We start from the raw sequence: 24,068 nt of genomic DNA on the forward strand, positions 1-24,068 counted from the left end.
GATGGAAGCAGGATCTCACTTTCCACAACATATGGAGGCAGTCAAACGCTTTGCTATAGTCAATGAAGCAAAAGTATAGGGACATTTGGTATTCTCCAATATATAAACATCAGGTATACAGTAAGTGTACTTTAAACGATAATCAGAACGCAGAAAGATAGCGAAGAACTCCAGAGCGACTTGTATCAGTTAGAGAAATGGGCAGAGCAATGGCAGATGAAGTTCAACGTGGAGAAATGCAAAGTAATGCATTTAGGCAGTAAGAATAAGGAACACGAGTATAGAATGTCAGGAGCAACTCTGGGTAAGAGCGAACAAGAAAGGGACCTGGGTGTACTGATAGATAGGACCCTGAAGCCGTCGGCACAATGCGTGGCAGCGGCAAAGAAAGCGAACAGAATGTTAGGAATGATAAAGAAAGGAATCATGAGCAGATCGGAGAAAGTCATAATGCCGCTTTATAGAGCAATGGTCAGACCACACTTGGAATACTGTGTCCAACATTGGTCTCCCAAACTAAAGAGGGATATAAAACTGCTGGAGAGGGTGCAGAGACGAGCAACGAAGCTAATAAGAGGTATGGAGAACTTGGAATATGAGGAACGACTCAAGAAACTAGGACTGTTCTCCCTTGAGAAGAGGAGGCTGCGAGGGGACATGATAGAGACGTTCAAAATACTGAAAGACATCGATAAAATAGAGCAGAAAAACAAATTATTTACACTGTCCAACGTGACACGGACAAGAGGACATGGTTTAAAGCTAAGGGGGGACAAGTCCAGGACAAATGTCAGGAGGTTCTGCTTTACGCAGCGAGTGTTGAACGCCTGGAATGCTCTTCCACAGGAGGTTATTAAGGAATCCACTGTGCTAGGATTCAAAGGCAAATTAGATGCACATCTCCTTATGAGAGGCATAGAGGGATATGGGTGGTAAAACTACATCAGGTGTATACCTGACTGGGCCTCCGCGTGTGCAGATCGCCGGACTCGATGGACCATGGGTCTGATCCGGAGATGGCAGTTCTTATGTTCTTATGTTCTTATATGTGCCTGTTCTGAGCAGGTATAAGTGATCAAGGGGGCAGTCCTTTAATTGATCACCACCATGATTGGGAGGACTGAGTGCCAGTTCTACAATGTTACCTATGTGGATGGATGGCATTATCAGATCCTGGCTTAAGCCCAAAGATGAGTGCACAAGTTTAGGCATGCTCACAGTAGATGTAAGTAATTGTGCCTAGGAGCTACTGATCATACGCACAATTTCTTAGATAATCCTTTGATGATGTTTATAGTGTTCTCATGTTACCTGCACCACTACTCAAGATGCTGATAAATGACAGCATGAATGTATGGTAATCCTTGTAATATCAGAACGGCAAACTTCATTCCAGAATGTTCCATTGGCTTATAATAACCAGCTTATGCTCAACAAAAGCAGCTGAGTCCTCAGCACAAGAGACAGTTCAAAACAAAAACAGTAACATAATGAGTCTTCTACCCATGTAAACTATGACTTCATATCTATATACAACGCATTTTAACCTCTGCTCATATCTACATATGCCCTCTATTTCTTAGATTCAAATAGTCTTTCTGAGAAGATTGGTTTCATGCAGAGACAGGAATGGAATAGTAATCAGCAATTTCTCACTTCATTCAGAGGAAATCATAGTGAATGCCTGCACGTCTTAACCACACAGAAGAAAACTAGTTACCATGTCTGAATAACATTATTGCTGCATTTTTTGTGTGTGTGTGTGTGTGTGTGAGTTAACTCAAAAGTTTGCAAATTTTTTTTTATCATCAATGAGAAATATATTTGGCCATGAGTATTTGTAATTGTTGACATCCTTTTTCCCATTAATTGCTGAAAAATTGCTGGGGGATCAGTGAGGAGTGCTAAGAGATTTACAAACAGCTAAGGGAACTATTTGTGGGGGGAAAAAATGGCTTGAAGCCATGATTTTGAAAGCATATTTGTTAATAATCTGAGGCAGACAGACTGTGCTCTTTGCTTCTGAAACGCACACACATTTTTTAAAAAGGCATTAGTTTATGTCAGCAAAAGTGACCCATCGAGTGAGATATAGAATTTGAACAATTATACAGAAAGAAAAAATTGTAGTGTCAGGAAAATACCTTTTTTTTTTTTTTTTTTTAAATAATGGGAAAGAGAATCAACACCTTGGTCTATTGTACTGGAAGAACCGCACAAAGCTTTATTCAAAATAGAGAGAGAATCAGAAAATGCTGAAATTACCCAGGACTGTGAGTTAAAAGGAAATTGGCATTCAGCAAGGTGAGGCTGTCCAGACAGTCCATTATCTGCTTAACCACCTGACAGAAGTGAGACACAATTTCCTATGCAATCTGGAACCAGATGCTGTAGCTAAAAACCCAGTTTTACCAGCTTGGCATCTGGGGGTCTGTGATTGCAAAAGTGAAAGAAAATGGACGGCAGGAAAGGCATTCAAATGAAAGTTGAAGGAGGTTAGGATCAATGTCTTGGTCTGGAAGTAAAAATGTGGTACGTGAAAGCTAGGTTTATACCAGGAAACTTATTGTCATCCGGTATTCAGTAAAAATCAGAATGATATGTGAAAACAAATGGCAGAGAAGCAATGATGCAGCACTTTGCCTTCATGAAGCTATATTTTGACTATGAAAAATAATTTTTAGATAGGAGGTCATGATATGAGATTCAGATATGGTAGATGCAGATTAGAGAATGACACGGGGAAAAAATTTGTCCCCGTCCCCGGCCGACTATCCTCTGCACCGCCCCGTCACTGCCATTCCCTTCACCGCCCCGTCACTGCCATTCCCTTCACCGCCCCGTCACCGTCACCGCCATCCCTTTCACCTCCCCGTCACCGTCACCGCAGTATGCATAAAAGCCTCAAACAGGTATGATTTTATATACTTATCTTTATTAACGTATAAAGGAAACATTCTTTACAACTTTACAACTTAGTTAACTATACAAAAACAAAACACAACCTGTACTTTTAATTGTCCTTATTTTTTAACCCGTGGATGAACAACAAATCATCTGCACAAGTGGGTTAAAATGCAAACCTGCTACCATGAAATCTGATTTTTAAGGGCATGCATTCGTGCAATTGTGCCACAGCAAATGGACTTTGGTGCATTTGCCAAGGGAGAATCGCTACTGTGGCTTTGTAAAAGGGGCCCTTACTGAGTGAAGTCCATAGTCACCTAGACCAGTGTTTCTCTCAACCAAGTTTCCCAGGCCAATCTCCACCCCTGACCCCCATCCCCATCATAATAGTAAATAGTTCTAATTGTAATGCAATTTCTTCCATTCATTTTTCATGTATATAATATTAATTCATTATGGTAACCACAAAATTAAAAGAAACACAAAGCACACTGTATGCAGAGAAAATATTAATTAATATTTGTTTCATTTTTCAAAGAGGTCAAGACAGATGACTAAAATATGCAATGTCACTTCAGAAACAACTATAGAAAAATAGACAAATATAATGCAAAATATAGATAACTGATATAAATTCTCAAAACTGACACATTTTGATCACTAAATTGAAAATAGTCATTTTCCATACAATTTTTCTATCACTAATCTTCCCCCACCCCATATATATTCTGCAGGTTTTCAAAGAGATCAAGGCAGATGATTTTATGCAATGTCACATCAGGAACAACTATACAAAAATAGACAAATATACCCTCCGGGGCTCTATTGTGTGCGTGCTGGCTACCCTTCTCTTCCCTCCGAAACCAGAAGTAGCGTCCCGGGGAGGGGAGGGGGGAAGAGAAGGGAAGCCAGAACGCATACGATAGAGCCCCGGCCCGGAGGGAAGCTTACAACTTGCTGCTTTTACTTGCTTCGGGCCTTCCTCACTGCTGGGTCCTGCCTTCGCGGAAACAGAAAGTAGGCAGGTCCTAGCAACGAGGAAGGCCCGAAGCAAGTAAAAGCATGCTGGCAAAAAAAAGCAGGCGTCAAACAAAATTTTCGGCGGCGAGTTAGCCCGGGAAGGAGCATCGGCGGCAGCAGCAGGATTAGCTGGGTGGTCATCTAAATCAGCCGGGGAGAACACTTACTTGTACCTGACGAAGTGAAACGAGTGAATCCAAGCGAGGCAGCGACTGCAAACAAAATTAAAATCCTGGGCTCGGCTCTGAAATCCAATCGCTACTGCTGCGCTACAACCCATTAAATATCAGGTGTGGCAGTAGCGATTGGTCCCCTTCTTTGAGCAAAAAGAACTGACCAATGAAGAGCCTGTATATTAGGGGGCGGAGTCAATGCGGCAACGTGCAAGTCGGGTAGAGACTAGAGAGTTGAGGAGACAGACCACACAGAGACAAACATGGCCGCCGGAAAAAAATCTGACATCCGGTCCCGAACTAAAGACTCACGGTGAAGACAAGGTAAATAGCGGTACATAGAAGGGGGTACATTTGCCTGCGGGGACAAATCTTTTCACCGTTTTTGCGGGCGGTGAAAACTTTTGTCCCCGTGTCTGCGGCGATTTGTCTATGGAGTCTCCAAAGCCCGCAGCCAAACCGCAGCCAGCCCGCGGCTCCCTGCGGGGATCGCTCCCCGTGTCATTCTCTAATGCAGATGTAACCATTTCTTCACAGAAAGGGTAGCGGATGTATTGAACAGCCTCTCAAAACACACGTGAAAGCAAAAGAGAAGCATGGGATAAGCACAGAGGATTCTTAGGCCCCTCTTACTAATATGTGATAATCACTTAGGGCCAAATTCACCAAACGGCATCCCGCCCTTAGGCAGCGGTATGCATCCTACCGGTGACCTGTCAGAAGTGTGCCAGACATTGGCGCCAACAATCCCACCCCGACATTTGCACGCACGCAACTGCTACGGCCACTTTAAGGCCTTCCCCTTTGCACTCTGATGGGGATGTGGGGGGGGGGGGGGAACACCCCACCACACTAACAACTCCTTGCACTTCTTCTGGGGGTGTGGGTGTGGAAGGAACCCCTCCCCCCACTACACTGAAAACTCCCAAAGAGCAAAAATGGGAAAGAGAACAGAAGTTTTCAGTGTATTGGGCGGTCCCCTCATCCCCAACCCCCCTAATGGGAGCACAAGGTGTTGTAAGTGTAGTGAGGGGTTCCCCCTAAACCCTCCTCAGAACGCAAATGGGAAGGCAAACCGGCAGAAGCGGCGGTGCACAAATATCCTGCGCGCAAATGTCGGGGCTTTCGTCAGTGTACCCAACCTATCACCAATTGGGATGCATGTTTTGTTTACAAAAAACTGTAGGCGCCGTTCTTAGGTTTTTCTCTCATGCCTACAGAGGTAGATAGGGATGCCTAAGGCTGGTGTGGGTGTGGTTTGTGCCGGAAGTGGCATGTCCATAGCACACATTAGCATTTAGCGCACGCTAAGATGCACTTAGTAAAAGGACCCCTATATTTTTTTGAGATCCACTTCAATTAGAACAATTCTTCAAAGACTCTGAGAATAAATTATCTTGACAAAAGAATATTTAAGCAATTGAAATGCTGATAAGGACCGTTGGGAAGGTATATCCTAACATATTAATTTCTTTAAGCTATTGAAGACAACTCCATTGAGGGGGGCTGTTTGGTATTTCTTTAAATTGGGTTTTCTTTGTATAATTGAAATGATTACCATTTTTCTTATAAGCTTTTTGGATTGTATGTCACAATTTGAAAAATTCAATTAAAAAAATGAGTAAAAAAGTTTATTTTTGTTTTTAAATTCTTTATTCATTTTTAAATCTTACATCAAGTGTACAAATAATGTAGCCGCCTAGATCACTTCATGCATCTCCCTCTGCATGCTTCAGGATCTACGGGGCAAATTCTATAAATGACATCCCGATTGTAGGCAGCGGTAAACATCCTACTGCTGTTCAACCAGCCAATCAGGATATATGTTTTTATTTTTTTAAAAAAATTTTAAAACACCCCGAGACATGCAGCCTACATTGTAGGCATTTTTGCAAGCCTAGGATTAGAAAATCTGGCAACCCTAAATACGGTTAATGTTTAAAAATTACTCAAATAGCCCGCCTTTCTAAACCAAATCAAAGCATTTCTATCACACTCCAAAGGTGATGAAAGCTAAGCATGAGCATAGTACTGTGGGAAGAGAATGATGGTCTCCAGTTCAAGGGTCTACTAGACTCATGATGCTTTACAGTCAATAGGGGGCGATTTACCATCAACACCTTTTGTCATATCAAGCGGCTTTATGGGGTAAGGATTTGGAACATCTGATAATGTCCTCTAATTCCTTTGAAGAATTTAGGAGAAATTTAAAAACATATTTGTTCTCCAAATACTTGGGTAATTAATTTGCACACACATAGATATTAAAATTTCAGTAACTTGTTTTGTTTAGTTGTAATTATCTGGTCATTTAATCTTGATTTTATTCAGTTGTATATCTTTTTAGTAAACTTTTGAACTTCACGGTCTTGCGGTATATAAGCTGATTGTTATGTTATGTTATGTTATGTTAATAGGCATCTATAGGCATCCCTAGGAGCGTCCATAGGCACTAGACAGATGCCTTATATATAGGCCTTTAAAATGCTGGCCTATATTTAATCAGTACATGCTTCAAGAATGCTATAAATAATCAACTCGCCACCGTGAAATGGATTATTTATAGCGTTCTTGAAGCATGTATTGATTAGATTACAGAACGTTGTATATCCAAACAGCCAGACAGGCATCCTATACAGAATTGCACCTAAGCCCACCTAAAATGAACCCGATTTTTTAACCAACATCCATGTTAGAGAATCGGGTTCCTGCTGAGCTTATTGCGACAAGGGATATCCCTGCCACAAAAAGTTTAACAGCAACCTGTTCCCATCCCCCATGAAGATTACAGGCAGAAGGGTTGCCCAATCCTACATGCCGGAATCACCCACCCCCCATAACGATCACAGCAGCAGGGATACCAAGTCTCTCCTGCTCAGCCACCCCATCCCTAACAAATGCAACAGGAGGGATGCCAAGTCCTTCCTGCCCGGGAACCCTGCTCCCTAATAAATGAGGCAGGAGGGACTGGGCATCCCTCCTGCTGGCGATGTATGGGGGGATGGGTGGTCAAGACTGCTAACTTATCGCAGCAAGGAGATCCCTTGCCACAATAAGCTCAGCAGCCACATCTACTTACAATGTAGGCCAGCATTTTGCTGGTCTACATTGTACACGTCTCCCGCTGATGTACGGCCACCTAGGTCCGCCTAAGGCTACTTTCAGGCCAAACCATACCCACGCCTAGTCTTAGGCGAGCTTAGACAGGCTTGCACGCCTCCCTAGGCTCCCGGAGGTGCCTCAAATGTAGGCAGTCTGCCTCGAGAGTTAAAAAAAACAACATGCATCCCAATGGCGGTTTAGACAGTGGTAGGACGCCTACATTCGGGACGCCATTTATAGAATCCGAGCCTAAGTGTTTCTGTGTGGATTTACAAATGGGATGTGCCCATGAGAAGGGCATGGATGAGTCAGGAGAGCTCCCTTAAAATGTGAGTACATAGTGTTATAGAATAGAGTGGATCCACGCTGAACTTGCACCCCAAGATTTTCACCTGATTTCAGTTGGTGGAGCACCTCACCCCTAAAGTTGAGTATGGATCCCGGCACTATGTGCTATTACATACTAACATAATAAATTACAACATGTTTACTATTTAGCAAGAAAATTGTTTGGTACACTCCAAAAATTAAGGAGAGTTAGACCCTACTTTTACCAACCACACTATAGAATACTTGAACAATCAATTATTCTTTACTTACTGAACTACTACAATATACTACTCTCAGCAGGTACAAAATACTGCTGCAAGACTAATATTCTACAAATCAAGATTCGATCATGTCATGCCGCTACTTATGGAGTTGCATTGGCTCCTGATATAAAAACGGGTTGAGTTCAAGCTATGCTGTATGTCATTTAGTTGAAATTCCTCCTACGTTACCTTAAATGGAAGCACCTAAGTCAGTGATTCCCAAACCTGTCCTGAAGGAACCTCAGGCAGTCAGGTTTTCTGGATTTGCGCTATGACCTGCGAGATAGATTTGCGTGCCATGGAGAAGGAAATGTAAAACGGCCTCGTGAATATTTAGGGCTCCTTTTACAAAGGTGCGCTAGCCGAAAAACTACCACCCGCTCAAGAGGAGGCGGTAGCGGCTAGCGCGCCCGGCATGTTAGTGCGTGCTATTCCGCGCGTTAAGGCCCTAACGCACCTTTGTAAAAGGAGCCCTTAGTGAGGATATCCTAAAAACAGGCCTCAATAAATTTTTACAAAATCTTTTTTTTTTTTTAGTTCAATAATTTTTTATTGAGTATTTTTAGAAAATACAGGAAGCAGTTCAAATACATAAGATCAAAATAAAGCTTTCTGTATAAAGAACCTACAAATCTATATTCAACTATAGAGGAACATAACAGTAAGAAAGGTTCCTACTATTAGAACTGCATGTGAAGAATATATAAGAAAAAAGTGAGGGAGAACAACAAAAAAAAAAAAAAAAAAAAGGGGAATAGGAAGAAAAAGTAGAAAGGAAAAGGAAAGAAAAGGAAGACAGGAGTGTCTACGGAGCAGAACGTACATAGGTATCCAGGAATGACCAAGGTGATTTGTTAAGCTTCAAGTTCATGGGGGTTCTGGATGCATTTTTTTTTCTCATATGCATAGGATTCAAATCTATGATACATACACAGAGAATTCCACCAAAAAGTATAGTCTAATAACGAAGATGATTTCCAATTTTTCAGAATGTGCATGAGAGCAGTCACAAACATGGTATCAATGAGTTTAGGAGGACAATTTGATTGTGCAAAGCAGGGAAGTTGAGAGCGAAGGATTACAATGTCCATAGAGATCTCTTCCGAGCAGTTAGTAATAGATTGCATGGTGATCCAAATGCGAGTCCAAAAGGAGCGGACTAGCGTACAGTGAAAAAGCATGTGGTCAAGAGTTCCCACATCTTTTAAACAGTTTTACAAAATCTAAGAGCCAACAGCCGGACACCCCTCTTGCTTCTCCTTCTCCATCCTTCTATCATTGTCCCTTGACAAATTTAAGTCCAAACTAAAAAAAAAACGTTTCTATTTTTGGGCGCTTATGAGACCTAAGAAAGGACGCTTTACATATCCAACAAGATCAACTTTAGTAATGAACAAGAAACGCTTTTCAGAAGCGACCTCCCTTCTCCCCTCCCTTATGTTCTTTCCACCCTCTCTTACCTCCCTTTTAGTTTTTTCTTTTATTTCAATGTATTTTTTAATTGTCCTTCCCTCTGATTCCTACCATATTATTGGACTTTGTCTCGTCTGTCCACCGTCTTTTAACTATGAAACATTTCTCTTATTTTTGAATGTTATTTTATCCTTTTTAATGTTGGTATTGTAAACCGTCTAGGTATACTTTGATAGATGGTATATCGAGTATAAAATAAACTTGGATCTCCAGTAAAGGGGGGAAATCCCCTTCTAGATCAGCAACAGCTCTTTTAGAAATAATAATAATAATAACTTTATTTTCTATACCGCCAACACCCGAAGAGTTCTAGGCTGTTTACAGATAAGAAGAACTGGACAATTGGTTATAAAAATACAGTATACAAAAGACACAGATATAAAAACTCAACTGTTTCTAAAGTATCTAGACAACTGACCCACTCATCTTCTTTCTCCTCCATAGTGATTCCTCTGTCCTATTAATCTCTTTCTCCTCAACAACGCATTTCCGGTCCTATTAACTTTCCTCTTCCCCCCTCTTAAATTCAATCAATTTGTACCTCGCTTAATCTATTGTAAACCACATAGAACTTAACGGTATTGCGTTATATAAACTGTTATTATTATTATTATTATTATTACATAATTCTTAGTCAGATAGGAATTTCTTAAAAAGTAGGTCTTTACTAGTTTCCTAAAAGAACAGTATGATTCAGTTTGACGGATCATATTATCTAGCCAAGATTGAACTTTGCCTGCTTGAAAGGCCAAGGTTCTATCAAAGAACTTCTTGTAGAAGCAGTTTTTTGGATTCGGAAATATAAATAAGCTGGTTTAATAAGGACTTTTTCCCTTTTTTGTGTCTCTGGGCAAATAAACTTTTGTAAATCAGATTCATATAGTATCTCTGAAATCACTGGCAAAAACCTGCAGTCTCCCTTTCCAAAGCACCCTCTAGATAGAGGAAACAAAAAGGCAATTGAATAGCGAGACAAATCACAATGGAGAAGTAAAAAAAAACATGCCTGGTAGTGTTACAAAAAAATACAAAACAAAACACTAAAATTCAGAGAGGTGGCAATAAATACCAGATGCCAGTGTACAATTTATAGGCTACCTTGCCCCCAGGATTTGTCAAGCCTTGCCTCAAAATAGGGCAGGTTTGAGATTGAGCATGTTTTGAAAATCAGTCCTCTTAAACTTGTTAGTGTCTTGCATATAATTTTGGTGACTTGAATTAGCAGCCTAGCAAAAGAATGCTGGACGTCATCGAGCTTCAGTATGACATTTCTTGCATTCTCATATCTATGAACAGTCGATAGTTTTACTCCAAGGACAATTTATTTTGTTACTTAGGATTTATTTCCCTTTAGGTGTGTGTGAAAGGGTTTGAAATTTTCAGGCAACTCCGTATAAAGCCAAAACTTTCCTGTGCAGCTAAACAAAATTAGCACATTGTAGTGGTCTATACCAGTGGTCTCAAATAGAGAATGACACGGTGACAAAATTCATCACCGTTCCCGTCCCCGTGGATAACCGCGGGAAACCATCTTCATGTCATTCTTTAAAGAGAGAGGGAAGAATTAGAGTATGAATGGCCACAACCACTGACCCACAAGCTTTGCTTCGAAGAATGCTGGTGTAGAAGGACTGAGGTTGAAATAGACACTAGAAAATGACACGGGAAAATTTCCCGTGGTTATCCACGGGGACGGGAACGGTGATGAATTTTGTCACCGTATCATTCTCTAGTCTCAAACTCAAACCCTTTGCAAGGCCACATTTTAGATTTATAGGTACTTGGAGGTCCACAGAAAAGATAGTTAATGTCTTATTAAAGAAATGACAATTTTGCATGAGGTAAAACTCTTTATAGTTTATAAATCTTCCCTTCTTCCGAAGGCTTGCATGTTCCCCCTTTCTTTGCAGCGCCCTCCAGCTTCCCCCCTGGCTTCCCGGTCTTAGTTTCAGTTAGTTACCGCAGCCTGCAGAGAGGATCGCTGGTGCTGTAGTGTTCCTTGCAGGTTGCCATCGGCCTCTGCGGCATGTTCCCTCTGCCGTGGTCCCTCCTCTGCCGTCAGGGGCAGAATCGCGGCAGAGGGGAACATGCTGCTGAGGACGACGGCAGCCTGCAAGGATTGCTATAGCATCAGCAATCCTCTCTGCAGGCTGCGGTAATTATCTGAAGGTAAGAGCAGAAGGCCAGGGAAAAAGCAGGAGGACACTGCAAAGAGCGGGCAGCACTAGTACAGACAGCACTAATACAGACCGCGAGCCACAAAATAGTACCTGGTGGGCCACATGTGGCCCCCGGGCTGCAAGTTTGAGACCACCGGTCTGAACAGTATGTCGAAACTAAGTAAATGTTGATATCTATAGTTAGCTAGGTGCCATTGAATGGTGTTTGAGTCCTAGCGACTTGATGAATTACAGATATAAAAATGAAATTGGTTTTGTGCTAGTCCAGTAAGGTCATCTGGCGTCACCCCCATGGTTGTTTTCAACCTGTCCATGTTTGTATGACAGCAGATCAAGTGTAGCGTGAATCACTGCACATTTTTACAGAATATAGGAACAAATCTGATATGCTCAAACCTTTCTTTTTTCTCTCCATATATTTTTCAGAATATTATAAAAGAAACATAACCTGTTGCTCTTACTCTGAAATGGAAAACATCGTTTGCAGTTTACTTGCGTGTCCACCTTTTTGTACAACGCAAGGCAAGTGCATTCTGACCTTTGGAAAAATGAAATCCAGCTCTTCTTTCACATCAGACACCCTGGGGAGAATCCCAGATTGGACACAAAACATAGGTTTCTTACTTATCACTTATCCATGCTAAAGAATCACGTCTGCAGCCTAGCCAAAAAAATACTGTATGTATAAAATGATTTCTAGATGGAGAACTCAAAGCCTTTCATCAAAGAAAGAAGACCATCGTACAAAATATGAACCCATGTTAAATCTATTATGATTGCAGGTAACTAACAAATGTGTCTGCAGTATGCATTGCTTTTCCCCTTAAAATCCCTTAGAACCACAGTATTATCTCACCAAAGTATACAGTACAGACTTCAACCATAAAACGTGATGAAATGTGTGTGGAAGGCTACTCATTGCCAGCAGTGTTTATTAAGCTCCTTAAGGGTTCAATATGCTCAATATATATATATATGATTTATGTGTATTGTAAGCCACTTTGAAATAAGGAATCCTTTTCAAATCTGTGACCTATGGGCTTTCCTGCCTCAATACATGATGACTGAAATGTTGGTTCCGTTCAAGATGCAGGCTTTAATTGAAAAAGTACAATTATAAAATATATCTAGGACCTAAACTCAATTCAAATTCTACTGTCTTTTATTTAAAGTAACCCATGGTACTGCCCCCAGTTACCTAAACAACTGCCTATACTGCTACCGCACACCCAGAACAAGGAGAACTCAGAGCATTACCGCAAGGATGTACTGAGACTTGAGTCAGTCCAGCGAATGGCCACCCGGATGGTCTCGGGACTCAAAGATCTCCCGTACGAGGAACGGCTGGATAAATTGCGGCTATACTCACTCGAGGAACACAAAGAGAGGGGAGATATGATCGAGACGTTCAAGTACCTCACAGGCCGTATCGAGGTAGAAGAGGATTTCTTTTTTACAAAGGTCCGACAGCGACAAGAGGACATCCATGGAAAATCAGGAGGGGAGAAGTTGCGAGGCAACACCAGGAAATACTTTTTCACCGAAAGAGTGGTTGATCGCTGGAATAGACTTCCACTTCAGGTGATCGAGGCAAGCAGCATGCCTGATTTTAAGAAGAAATGGGATCGTCACGTGGGATCTCTGCACAGAGTTAAATAGGGGAGGGTCATTGGGGTGGGCAGACTAGATGGGCCGCGGCCCTTATCTGCCGTCTTTTTCTATGTTTCTATGTTTCTATGTTCCCCCCTCACAATGGCACCCGACGCAAGAAACTATACGACAACCTTCTAGCGACACAGGCAGCAAAAATTGACCCTACCATCACCAAACTGATGAGAACAACAACAGACATTAAAGTGTTTCGAAAAGAAATCAAAACAATTCTATTCAAAAAACACTTCCCTACTTACTAATCTCCTCCCTACTCACACATGCTTTCCCCCCCCATGTTAACACATTAGTTAGTTAACTCCTCGAACCATACCTACCAATATATATTCAGAAGCCTAATTAAGCACCCTTCTTCAGTATCCAATAAACTTCTTCCTTCAATGTTAGATAATGTTTTTCTGTTACCCGAAAATATTGTTATTCTCCACTGTACTCTGCAATTTACTTGAATCTTTGCTATATAATTCTCTCAAAAAAATCCAGATATCTTCTATTTGTAACTCTCTACTATAACATGTAACTTACATGAATCTTTGTTATGTAATTCTTACAAGAATCTTTGTTATGTAATTCTCATGGAAATGTCCAGATCTCTTCTAATTTGTAATCCGCTTAGAACCGCAAGGCACAGGCGGAATAGAAATCACTAATGTAATGTAATGTAATTGTGAGGTATGGACCCAACACGGTCCGTGTTTCGACAATGCTGTCTTCCTCAGGGGTCCCTAAAAATCCTGATATTAAAACACGTGGATTAAATGCAGAAAATGATACTGAGTCGTGACTCTGTGCAGCTTTTGAGGAATCCTCATCCGCACAGAGTCAAGACTCAGTATCGTTTTCAGTGTTTAATCCACGTGTTTTAATATCAGGACTTTGAGGGAGCCCCCTGCGGAAGACAGCATTGTCGAAACACGGACCGTGTTGGGTCCATACCTCACAATGGTTTAGATCCTAGATATATTTTATGTGGATTATCCAATTGTACTTTTTCAATTAAAGCCTGCATCTTGAACATCACCATCTCCACAGAGTTTTTCATTTTCGCTGGAATTTGCATTTTCTGTGGGACTTAAGGGTCAATCTTTTTTGTTTGTTGAAATGTTGGCTCTACATACTCAAACATGGTAAGACATGGACAACTGCAACAATTGTGATGCTGGCTATGGAGAACAAGGGGCTCTTTTACCAAGCTGTGGGAAATGTTGGAATTAATGAACCTTTATGTGGGTTTTAGCCAGAAGATGGTTGGTTCACTATTTCTTAATTACTGGTCATGTGCTAATGTTATTATTATTTTTAGTTATATATATACCGCTTACCAATGGAGGTTGTCTAAGTGGTTTATATTCAGGTACTCAGGCATTTTCCCTGTCTGTCCCAATTGGTTCACAATCTACCTAATGTACCTGGAGTTAGAGAATGACACGGTGACAAAATTCATCACCGTTCCCGTCCCCACGGGAAACCATCTTCATGTCATTCTTTAAGGAGAGAGGGAAGAATCAGAGTATGAATGGCCACAACCACTGACCCGCAAGCTTTGCTTTGAAGAATGCTGGTGTAGAAGGACTGAGGTTGAAACAGACACTACAGAATGATAGTCTCTGGTATCCAGAGCAGATATTATGATGTCATAATGCCTCATTCCACCAGTGCCTAAGAGCCAATCACATCAGTGATGTCACAATGGCTTCATTATCCTTGGCTCACATAAGAATGAGAGTATGAATGGCCACAACCACTGACCCGCAAGCTTTGCTTTGAATAATGCTGGTGTAGAAGGACAGAGGATGAAATAGACACTAGAAAATGACATGGGTTTATTTCCCGCGGTTATCTGCGGGGATGGGAACGGTGATGAATTTTGTCACCGTGTCATTCTCTACCTGGAGTAATGGGGGGATAAGGTGACTTGCTCAGGATCACAAGGAACAGTGTGGGATTTGAACCCACAACCTCAGGGTGCTGAGGCTGTAGCTCTAACTACTGTGTCACATTGTACTCCAATGCAATAGCAGAAGTGAGCATCACGTATAGCATGATGAAGCCCTTGTGACATCACTGATGAGGTTGGCTCTTAGGCCTTGGTGGAATGAGGTATTATGACATGTGGGAAAGGAATTAAGACTTGTATACTGTCTTTTAACATAAGAACATAAGAACTGCCATCTCCGGATCAGACTTTCGGTCCATCAAGTCTGGCGATCCGCACACACGGAGGCCCAGCCAGGTGTACACCTGGCATAATTTTAGTCACCCATATCCCTCTATGCCTTTTGTAAGGAGATGTGCATCTAGTTTGCATTTAAAACCTAGAACGGTGGATTCCGCAATAACCTCCTCTGGGAGAGCATTCCAGGTGTCCACCACTCGTTGAGTGAAGCAGAACTTCCTGATATTTGTCCTGGACTTGTCCCCCCTTAGCTTCTTGTCCGTGTCACATTGGACATTGTAAATAATTTTTTTTCCTGCTCTATTTTGTCGATTCCTTTCAGTATTTTGAAAGCCTCGATCATATCCCCTCGCAGTCTCCTTTTTTCAAGGGAGAACAATCCCAGTCTCTTAAGTCATTCCTCATATTCCAAGTTCTCCATACCTTTTATTAGCTTCGTTGCTCGTCTCTGCACCTTCTCCAGCAGTTTTATATCCTTCCTTAGGTTGGGAGACCAATGTTGGACACAGTATTCCAAGTGTGGTCTGACCATTGCTCTATAAAGCGGCATTATAACTTTCTCCGATCTATTTGTGATTCCTTTCTTTACCATGCCTAACATTCTATTTGCTTTCTTTGCCGCTGCCGCGCATTGTGCCAACGGTTTCAGGGTCCTATCTATCAGTACACCCAGGTCCTTTTCCTTTTTTGTAGTTATACAACCATACTTAAAGTGGTTTACATACAGGTACTTCAAGCATGTTCCCTGTCTGTCCTGGTGAGCTCATAGTCTATTTAATGTACATGGGGCAGTGGAGGATTAAGTGACTTGCCCAGGATCACAAAGAATAGTGTGAGGTTTGAACCCACAACCTCAGGGTGCAAAGGCTGTAGCTCTAGCCACTAGCTACTCCTCTCCTTGGCATGAAGCTATTATTTATTTAAGCATTTACCGTATTTGCCGGCGTATAAGACGACTCGCCGTATAAGACTACCCCTTCTTCCGCACACCTTCTCTACCGCCCCGGGTGCAGCACAGCCGGCCAGGTCCCCTTACTTTTGTGGCACTTCCCCGACCGACCGACAACAGCCCCGGTCCGACAAACCTCCCTGCCCTTAACCGCGAATCTAAATTACCTTCTTAAAGCTGCTGTAAGAAGGTAATTTAGATTCGCGGCTACAGGGCAGGGAGGATTGTCGGACCCGGGCTGTTATCGGTCGGTCGGGGAAGTGCCACAAAAGTAAGGGAACCTGGCCGGCTGTGCTGCAACCGGGGCGGGGCGGCCGCCCCTCTCTCTAGGTACCGCGAGGCTACTCTCCTTCTCCTTATCTGCCCTGCCTGCAGCACAGAGCCGAACGGAAGTCTTCCCGACGTCAGCGCTGACGTCGGAGGGAGGGAGGGCTTTGTTTAAGCTTTGTTTAAGCCCTCCCTCCCCTCCGACGTCAGCGCTGACGTCGGGAAGACTTCCGTTCGGCTCTGTGCTGCAAGCAGAGAAGGTAGGGAGAAGAAGAACCGCGTACATCCAGAAGACTGAGCATCCAGCCCCGCAGGAGCCCCGCGACCCTCGGAGGCGTCCCCATGGGATCCCCGCGACCCTAGGGGTCGTCCCCACGGGATCCCCGCGACCCTAGGGGCGTCCCCGTGCAGCTCTCTAATGTAAAGTAAGGGCATGTAAACAGTACCCGGCGTATAAGACGACCCCCGACTTTGGGGAGGATTTTAAGGTACTGAAAAGTCGTCTTATACGCCGGCAAATACGGTATATACCACTTATAGACTAAGTAGTTTGCATTCAGTTACTCAAGCATTTTTCCCTGTCTGTTCCGGCAGGCTCACACTCTATCTAATGTACCTGGGGCAGTGGGAGATTAAGTGACTTGCCCAGGGTGCTGAGGCTGTGGCTCTAACCACTGCACCATACACTCCCCCCCCAAATTAGCATGTGAACACTTACCGCCACCGATTTTATTGGTGGTAAGGATTCACTTGCTAATCCTATGCTAACTGATTTGCATAGAAATGCCCTCCTCCCTGATACACCCCCCACCCCCATGGAAAATATTATTTTGCATGTGATTTGTACATATGCAAATGTTGCATACTGCAGTATACCTGAAAGCGACCTGCAAGAAGCCCCTATAAGCTGCATTAATAATAATACTAATAATAATAAATAAGGCATGTTTTAATGCCTAATGCAGCTTTATAAAAGGACCCCTAAGTGATTGTCAGTATATAAAGTTCTGAACATGCAAACAAATCTGATAAAAGGCCACACAAGAGTTTTGAGAGAAAAATAGTACTTTTAAACACTGAAATGGGTAACTCAAAAATAAAAAAATTAGCCTGGATATCTGACTTTGTGTATTGTATGGCATTTACCCCTACTCCACCCCCTTCTACAAAGTCAAATTAGCAGCTGCCGCATGGCAAAAGCCCCAAAGCCCTTTAAATTCATATGGCTTTGGGGCAGTTACCACAGCGGCCTGCACTATCGGGCTTTGTAAAAAAAAGGGGGGGGGGTTAATGCTTTCCATTTCATCTGTGACCCTCTGAAAGGTGATTCTTTATATCACAGCACCATCAAGTATGCCTTACTAAGAGCAGTAGATTCGTTATATTTTAAATGCTTTTCTCTTACCTTGTTTATTTTGGATTTAGAAGGTAATTCACAATATTAAGGAGGATTGACATTGGAACTGCTCAAGTAATGCTTGTATTGAGTCACCAATCCAATCAGAGGCTACTTTGACTCTTTCTTGAAGAAAATGAATGTGTACAGTAGGGAAAAAAGCCCACATGCACACAATATGAAAACCACTGAACATTCAGAGAAGTGCAAGCATAATGCAGTCAAACTGGTGATGCCTTTCAGCGTGCTCAAATATTATTAGCACGGATATCTTGAGTCCTAAAAAGAAAAGACTGGAAGGAGGCAGGAATGCGCCAAAGAAAACAATCTAAAGTCACCAGTCATTCATGGAATTAAGCATAGTGAAGACAGAGATTTAAGGAATAGATAGATGTGAAGCCAATCTATGTTCCTTCGAGCGAAATCTAAATGTCAATTAAAAAAAAAATAAATCCCCAGAAACTCGTATAATTTTACCAGGGAGTACAGAATAGTGAGGAAGATTAGTGGAAACCATTTAGATGGTAGAGAGAAAGGGAAAATAGTTTTTTTGGGGGGAAAGGTGATTCATGTAAGTTAAATGAGATAAATCAAGCTTTAGAATATGTCGAGAAACCAATAGGAAAATTTAGCATCAAATAAAGTAATGCATCTCAGCCACAGTGAGAGTAAGCTGTATTTTAGGAAAGAGTAAATATATATTAAGCAAGTAGGTTCATATTGATTGAAAGTCGAGAATTAGAATTGAAGGTACAGTCATGCATAGACTCTTGTGGAATTTGCTTCCTTTGTCTATTAGGCTTCAATCATCTTTAGAGAGATTTGAAGACATTTCTCTTTAATGATGATTATTAGACCATTTTACAGCTGGTATGCAAAATCTTTGAAGACATGTAGTTGTTCCTTATGTGTTGTTTCCCTTTCCCCCTTCTTTTCTGTTATAAAATTGTAGGTCATCCCCTGGCCCTCACTTTCATATGATGCTTCTAAAATGCGCTGCCCTTATGTAGGGTAATTTTTTTTTTTTTTTTTTTAAGATTATAAACTGCTTAGATGGTTATAACCGTATTGCAGGATATCAAATTTTTAAGAAACTTGGAAACTTGGAATTGACGATATAATCATGAATGGGCAAGTGTTGTTCTTCACAATTCACATTAATATCTGTTTCTTTGTATTGCTATGGTGCTTATTTCAGACACAGTATTTGCGTTTCAGCTGTTCATAAACTGGCACCTAGACGTTCATATTGTATGGACATCCGAATCCAGATTTTACAAAACTGGAATAGGAATGCCTAAAACAGAAGAATACGCATCTGGCAAGGGGCGTGGTTTGGGTATGTGCTTGGTAGGGCTTGGGCAGGCTAAAAATGTGCATGTTCTTTCCCCATTGCAGAAGGGGAAGGAACATACATGTCTATAAAGGTTGGAAGTTAGACCTTCTTTCTGGAACATCTAAAGGACTCTTGTTAAATAGGTCAGTAATTGTTTGCACTTACCTTGCATTCAATGAAAAACATCCAGGGAGTGTGCCCAACATCTGCCCAGCATATACCCCATAACCCCATATTCCATGGTCTTGCCTCCCACAAACTCATGCCCCTCTTCTGGAACCCTTGGCAGCTCTAAGGCCCCACCCACTAACATTGCTGATCTCCCTCCCAACCCTCCCTTTATGGCAGATCTTCTTCCTGAGCTCACTTTGTGTCTAATCCATCTCCCAAATCCTATACCTTCCGATCCCTCCTACATACAATCCCACCGAAAATAAGAGCCATGGCACCTTCAAACCTTACCCTCACCCTCCCCCACAATAAAAATTCCCCAACCTGCACAGTAAATCTATATATATAAAATCGGAGGTATGTATGTGTGTATGTATGTGTGTATGTGCTGCGATCACGCAAAAACGGCTTGACCGATTTGAACGAAATTTGGTATGCAGATCCCTCACTACCTGGGATGATATGTTCTGGGGGTCTCGTGGCCCACCTGCACACGTGGGCGGAGCTACAAATAGAAAATCAGATTTCACCCATTCATGTCAATGGAAAAAATGTAAAAAGCTGCCATTCTCACAATAATTCAAAAACGGCTTGACCGATTTGAACGAAACTTGGTATGCAGATCCCTCACTACCTGGGGTGATATGTTCTGGGGGTCTCGCGGCCCACCTGCACACGTGGGTGGAGCTACAAACAGAAAATCAGATTTCACCCATTCATGTCAATGGAAAAAATGTAAACAGCTGCCATTCTCACAGTAAATCAAAAACGGCTTGACCGCTTTGAACGAAACTTGGTATGCAGATCCCTCACTACCTGGGGTGATATTGGAAACATTCAGGACCTTGGTGCCTTAGTCATACTACCATCTTCATTTACAGGCAGCCCCAGACACATGCACGAATACACACAAGATGCTATGACTTATGTGAGGGCATACGGTAGACCAGATTTATTTATCACATTCACTTGCAATCCAACTTGGACAGAGATTAAGGCGTTGCTTATCAATGGTCAGTTACCCAGTGAACGCCATGACTTGATTGCCAGAATATTTCATCAGAAGCAGTTGAAACTAATTGATGTTATAACAAAAGGACATGTCTTTGGAATGGCAAGATGCTGGATGTACACAATTGAATGGCAAAAGCGGGGACTGCCACACTCACACAATTTAATCTGGTTGAGGGACAAAATTCAGCCAAACCAAATTGATGATGTTATATCTGCTGAGTTGCCTGACCCAGACCAAGATCCTGACCTTTATGCGGTTATAACAAAAAACATGATCCACGGACCATGTGGATATCTGAATCCCAGCTCTCCTTGTATGAAGGATGGGAAGTGTACTAAGCGATATCCAAGACAATTGATACAAGATACTCAAACTGGAAATGATGGTTATCCTCTTTATAGACGACGAGCTATTGAAGATGGAGGATTCAAGGCAAAACTAACGTTGCGCAGCAAAATCGAGATAGAAATCGACAATAGATGGGTTGTGCCATATTCGCCGTTGTTATCAAAAATGTTTCAGGCACACATCAACGTGGAGTACCGTAACAGTGTAAAATCAATCAAATATGTGTGCAAGTATATTAACAAAGGTAGTGATATGGCAGTTTTCAGCCTAAACTCTCAGAGTCCAAACGATGAAGTGATGCGGTACCAATTGGGAAGATACATTAGCAGTAATGAGGCAGTTTGGCGAATTCTTACTTTTACCATTCATCAAAGACACCCTATTGTTCTTCACCTCAGCGTTCATTTAGAAAATGGTCAGAGAGTGTATTTTACAACAGAGAGCGCCTCTAGACTGGCTTATCAGCCATCAAATACAACCTTAACAGCATTCTTTCAACTTTGTCAGCAGGATGCTTTTGCAAGGACTTTGTTGTATCCTGAGATTCCAAGATATTACACATGGAATATATCCAGGAAAGTTTTCTGTAGAAGAAAAATTGGTAAGCCTGTCCCTGAAGATGATGTCTTCACAAGTGATGCCTTGGGGCGAGTGTACACAGTTCACCCCAATAACGCAGAATGCTTTTTCCTTAGGATGCTACTTCACTCAGTTCGAGGACCCAGATCTTTTGCTGAAATAAGAACAGTTAACGGGAACATCTGCCAGACATTTAGAGAGGCATGTCAGAAGCTGGGTTTACTGGAAGGAGACCAGCATTGGAATGACACACTGCGAGAAGCTGAATTAATCTCCCTACCACAGCAATTCAGAAACCTTTTTGCTATAATACTGACTACATGCAGTCCATCCAATCCAAATAGTTTATGGGAAAAATATAAAGAGGCCCTAAGTGAAGATTTACTTGCCAAAGTCCAGAAGGAAAACCCCACATTAGAAATTACCTTCTGTACTGACCTTTTCAACAAGGCACTGATTATTCTTGAAGACAAGTGTGTGGCCATGATCAATAAAACATTGCTACAACTCGGCCTGCCTGCACCAGTCCGAGAACCACAAGATGTGCTTTATACAGATTACATACGTGAAAAAAACTATAATATCAAAGACCTGAGTGCATACGTTGCCAAGAACAAGCCACTTCTGAATAAAGATCAAAAAATAGCATACCAAATTATTATGGATCACGTAGCAAAACAAGAAGACGCTAACCTTTTCCTGGATGCTTCTGGGGGTACAGGGAAAACATTTTTGACTAATTTAATTCTGGCCACAATCAGGGCTCAGAGAGAAGTTGCTCTTGCCATTGCCTCTTCAGGAATTGCTGCAACATTAATGGAAGGGGGCAGGACAGCCCATTCAGCACTCAAATTGCCACTTGACATTGTCAGGCAAGAAAATCCTACCTGCAACATAAGTAAGGCAAGTGGTTGTGCACAAGTGCTTAAAACATGTAAATTGATTGTATGGGATGAATGCACCATGGCTCACAAGAAAGCTCTTGAGGCCTTCATGTCACTCTGAGAGATCTGAGAGGAAATGACAACCTGATGGGAGGAGCTCTGGTACTTCTATGTGGAGATTTTCATCAAACTCTGCCTGTCATCCCAAAGTCAACACCAGCTGATGAGATACATGCATGTTTAAAACATTCATTTCTGTGGAGACATGTGCAACAAATAACTTTAAAACAAAACATGAGAGTAGATTTGGGGGATGAAAGTGCGCTAATTTTCTCGAACCAACTACTCGAAATCGGAGAAGGTAGATTACCCGTTGAGTCTTCTAGCAAAATAAAATTGGCTTATAATTTTTGTAATCTGGTGTCATCAGTTGCTGAGCTAATAGATGCTGTCTATCCAGCAGTTAAAGAAAACTATATCAATTTTAACTGGTTGCGAGAGAGGGCCATTCTTGCTGCTAAAAATGAAGATGTCCATGGAATAAACAATCAAATACTTGCCATGTTACCAGGCGCAGTCACAGAATACAAGTCTATTGATACAGTAGTAGATGCTGATGAGGTCATCAATTTCCCAACAGAATTCCTTAACTCACTTGATCCAGCTGGATTACCACCACATCGTCTTTTACTTAAAGTGGGATCTCCAGTTATTTTACTTCGCAACCTTGACCCACCAAAACTTTGCAATGGCACAAGGCTTTGTGTAAAGAGGTTACTGGCCAATGTATTTGAAGCAACTATCTTAACCGGAAAGGGACAAGGTGAAACCGTATTTATCCCGCGCATACCACTTATTCCAACAGATCTTCCTTTTCAGTTTAAGAGATTGCAAATTCCAGTGAGCCTTGCATTCTCTATCACAATCAACAAATCACAAGGACAGACTATTACATACTGTGGAGTGGATTTAAGATCCCCCTGTTTTTCCCATGGACAACTCTATGTTGCTTGCTCAAGGGTGGATTCACCCAAGAATTTATATGTTCTTGCTCCTGGAGGTGAAACTAAAAATGTTGTTTATAATCAAGTTTTGTGTTAGTTGTATTTTATTCATTTTGTCGAATATTTCACATTATAATTTGAATATTGTACTTTTTATAAAGCTGTAAAAAAATAATTTCATTCACCACTATAAAGTTTCTTTTTTTGAATCCATTTACTATGTTATTGCTATAATTAAATACCCGTGCAACGCCGGGGCTTCAGCTAGTATCCTTATAATGGATAGCAGTGGTCCAATAGGGCACCAGAATCCAAGATGGCACCTCAGCCTTCAAACACTCTCCCAGGAAGCAGTACAGAGGGACTGTTGCTACCCATAGACACTGTAACAGGGCATCTTCCATAGATCCTGGTAGGCTGGAGGAGAATGGAGTTCGGAAGATGGGTAAGGGTAGGGATTGAGGGTGCTGCACCTATTTCTTCTGAGATAGGGTTGTGTGTAGAAGAGACAGAAGGCATATAGGGGGGTCTGTAGAGAGACTGGACAGAGGGATATTTTTGAAAGGATGTCCAAGGCAGAATAGGGATATCCAGGTCATAATGTCCAAAATAGATGTCCATCTTAAAGGTATTTTGCAACAGGAATATATATCACAGTTTATTTATTTTTGAAAATACATAAGATAGATGTCCATGTGCCGGAGAACGTCCAACATATGAATGGGGAGGGGGGGAAAAGCAAGCATCCTGTCTGGCAGCATCCTTAGAAGAATGGCACACATTTTCTGCAGAGCAGAGGAGCCTCCTATAGGTCAGTGAAGTGG

At 41.9% G+C, this 24,068-nt stretch overlaps 1 protein-coding gene across 1 annotated transcript; it reads left to right on the forward strand.

Moving 5' to 3' along the window:
* Positions 1 to 1,138: 1,138 nt before the first annotated feature.
* LOC117359137 lies at positions 1,139 to 22,361 on the forward strand. Its single transcript, XM_033941356.1, has 2 exons — positions 1,139 to 1,225; positions 20,256 to 22,361. Exons 1-2 carry the CDS (start codon positions 1,139 to 1,141, stop codon positions 22,359 to 22,361), a joined length of 2,193 nt encoding a protein of 730 aa, XP_033797247.1.
* The last annotated feature ends 1,707 nt before the right edge of the window (positions 22,362 to 24,068 follow it).

This window comes from Geotrypetes seraphini, chromosome 4 (assembly GCF_902459505.1).
Source record: "Geotrypetes seraphini chromosome 4, aGeoSer1.1, whole genome shotgun sequence".
Lineage (NCBI taxonomy): Eukaryota > Metazoa > Chordata > Amphibia > Gymnophiona > Dermophiidae > Geotrypetes > Geotrypetes seraphini.

Coding starts and splice junctions, on each gene's coding strand:
- LOC117359137 (XM_033941356.1), top strand. CDS start 1,139: ATGTTACCTATGTGGATGGATGGCATTATCAGATCCTGGCTTAAGCCC. Junction 1,226..20,255: donor TAGGCATGCTCACAGTAGAT/GTAAGTAATTGT, acceptor GGAAACATTCAG/GACCTTGGTGCCTTAGTCAT.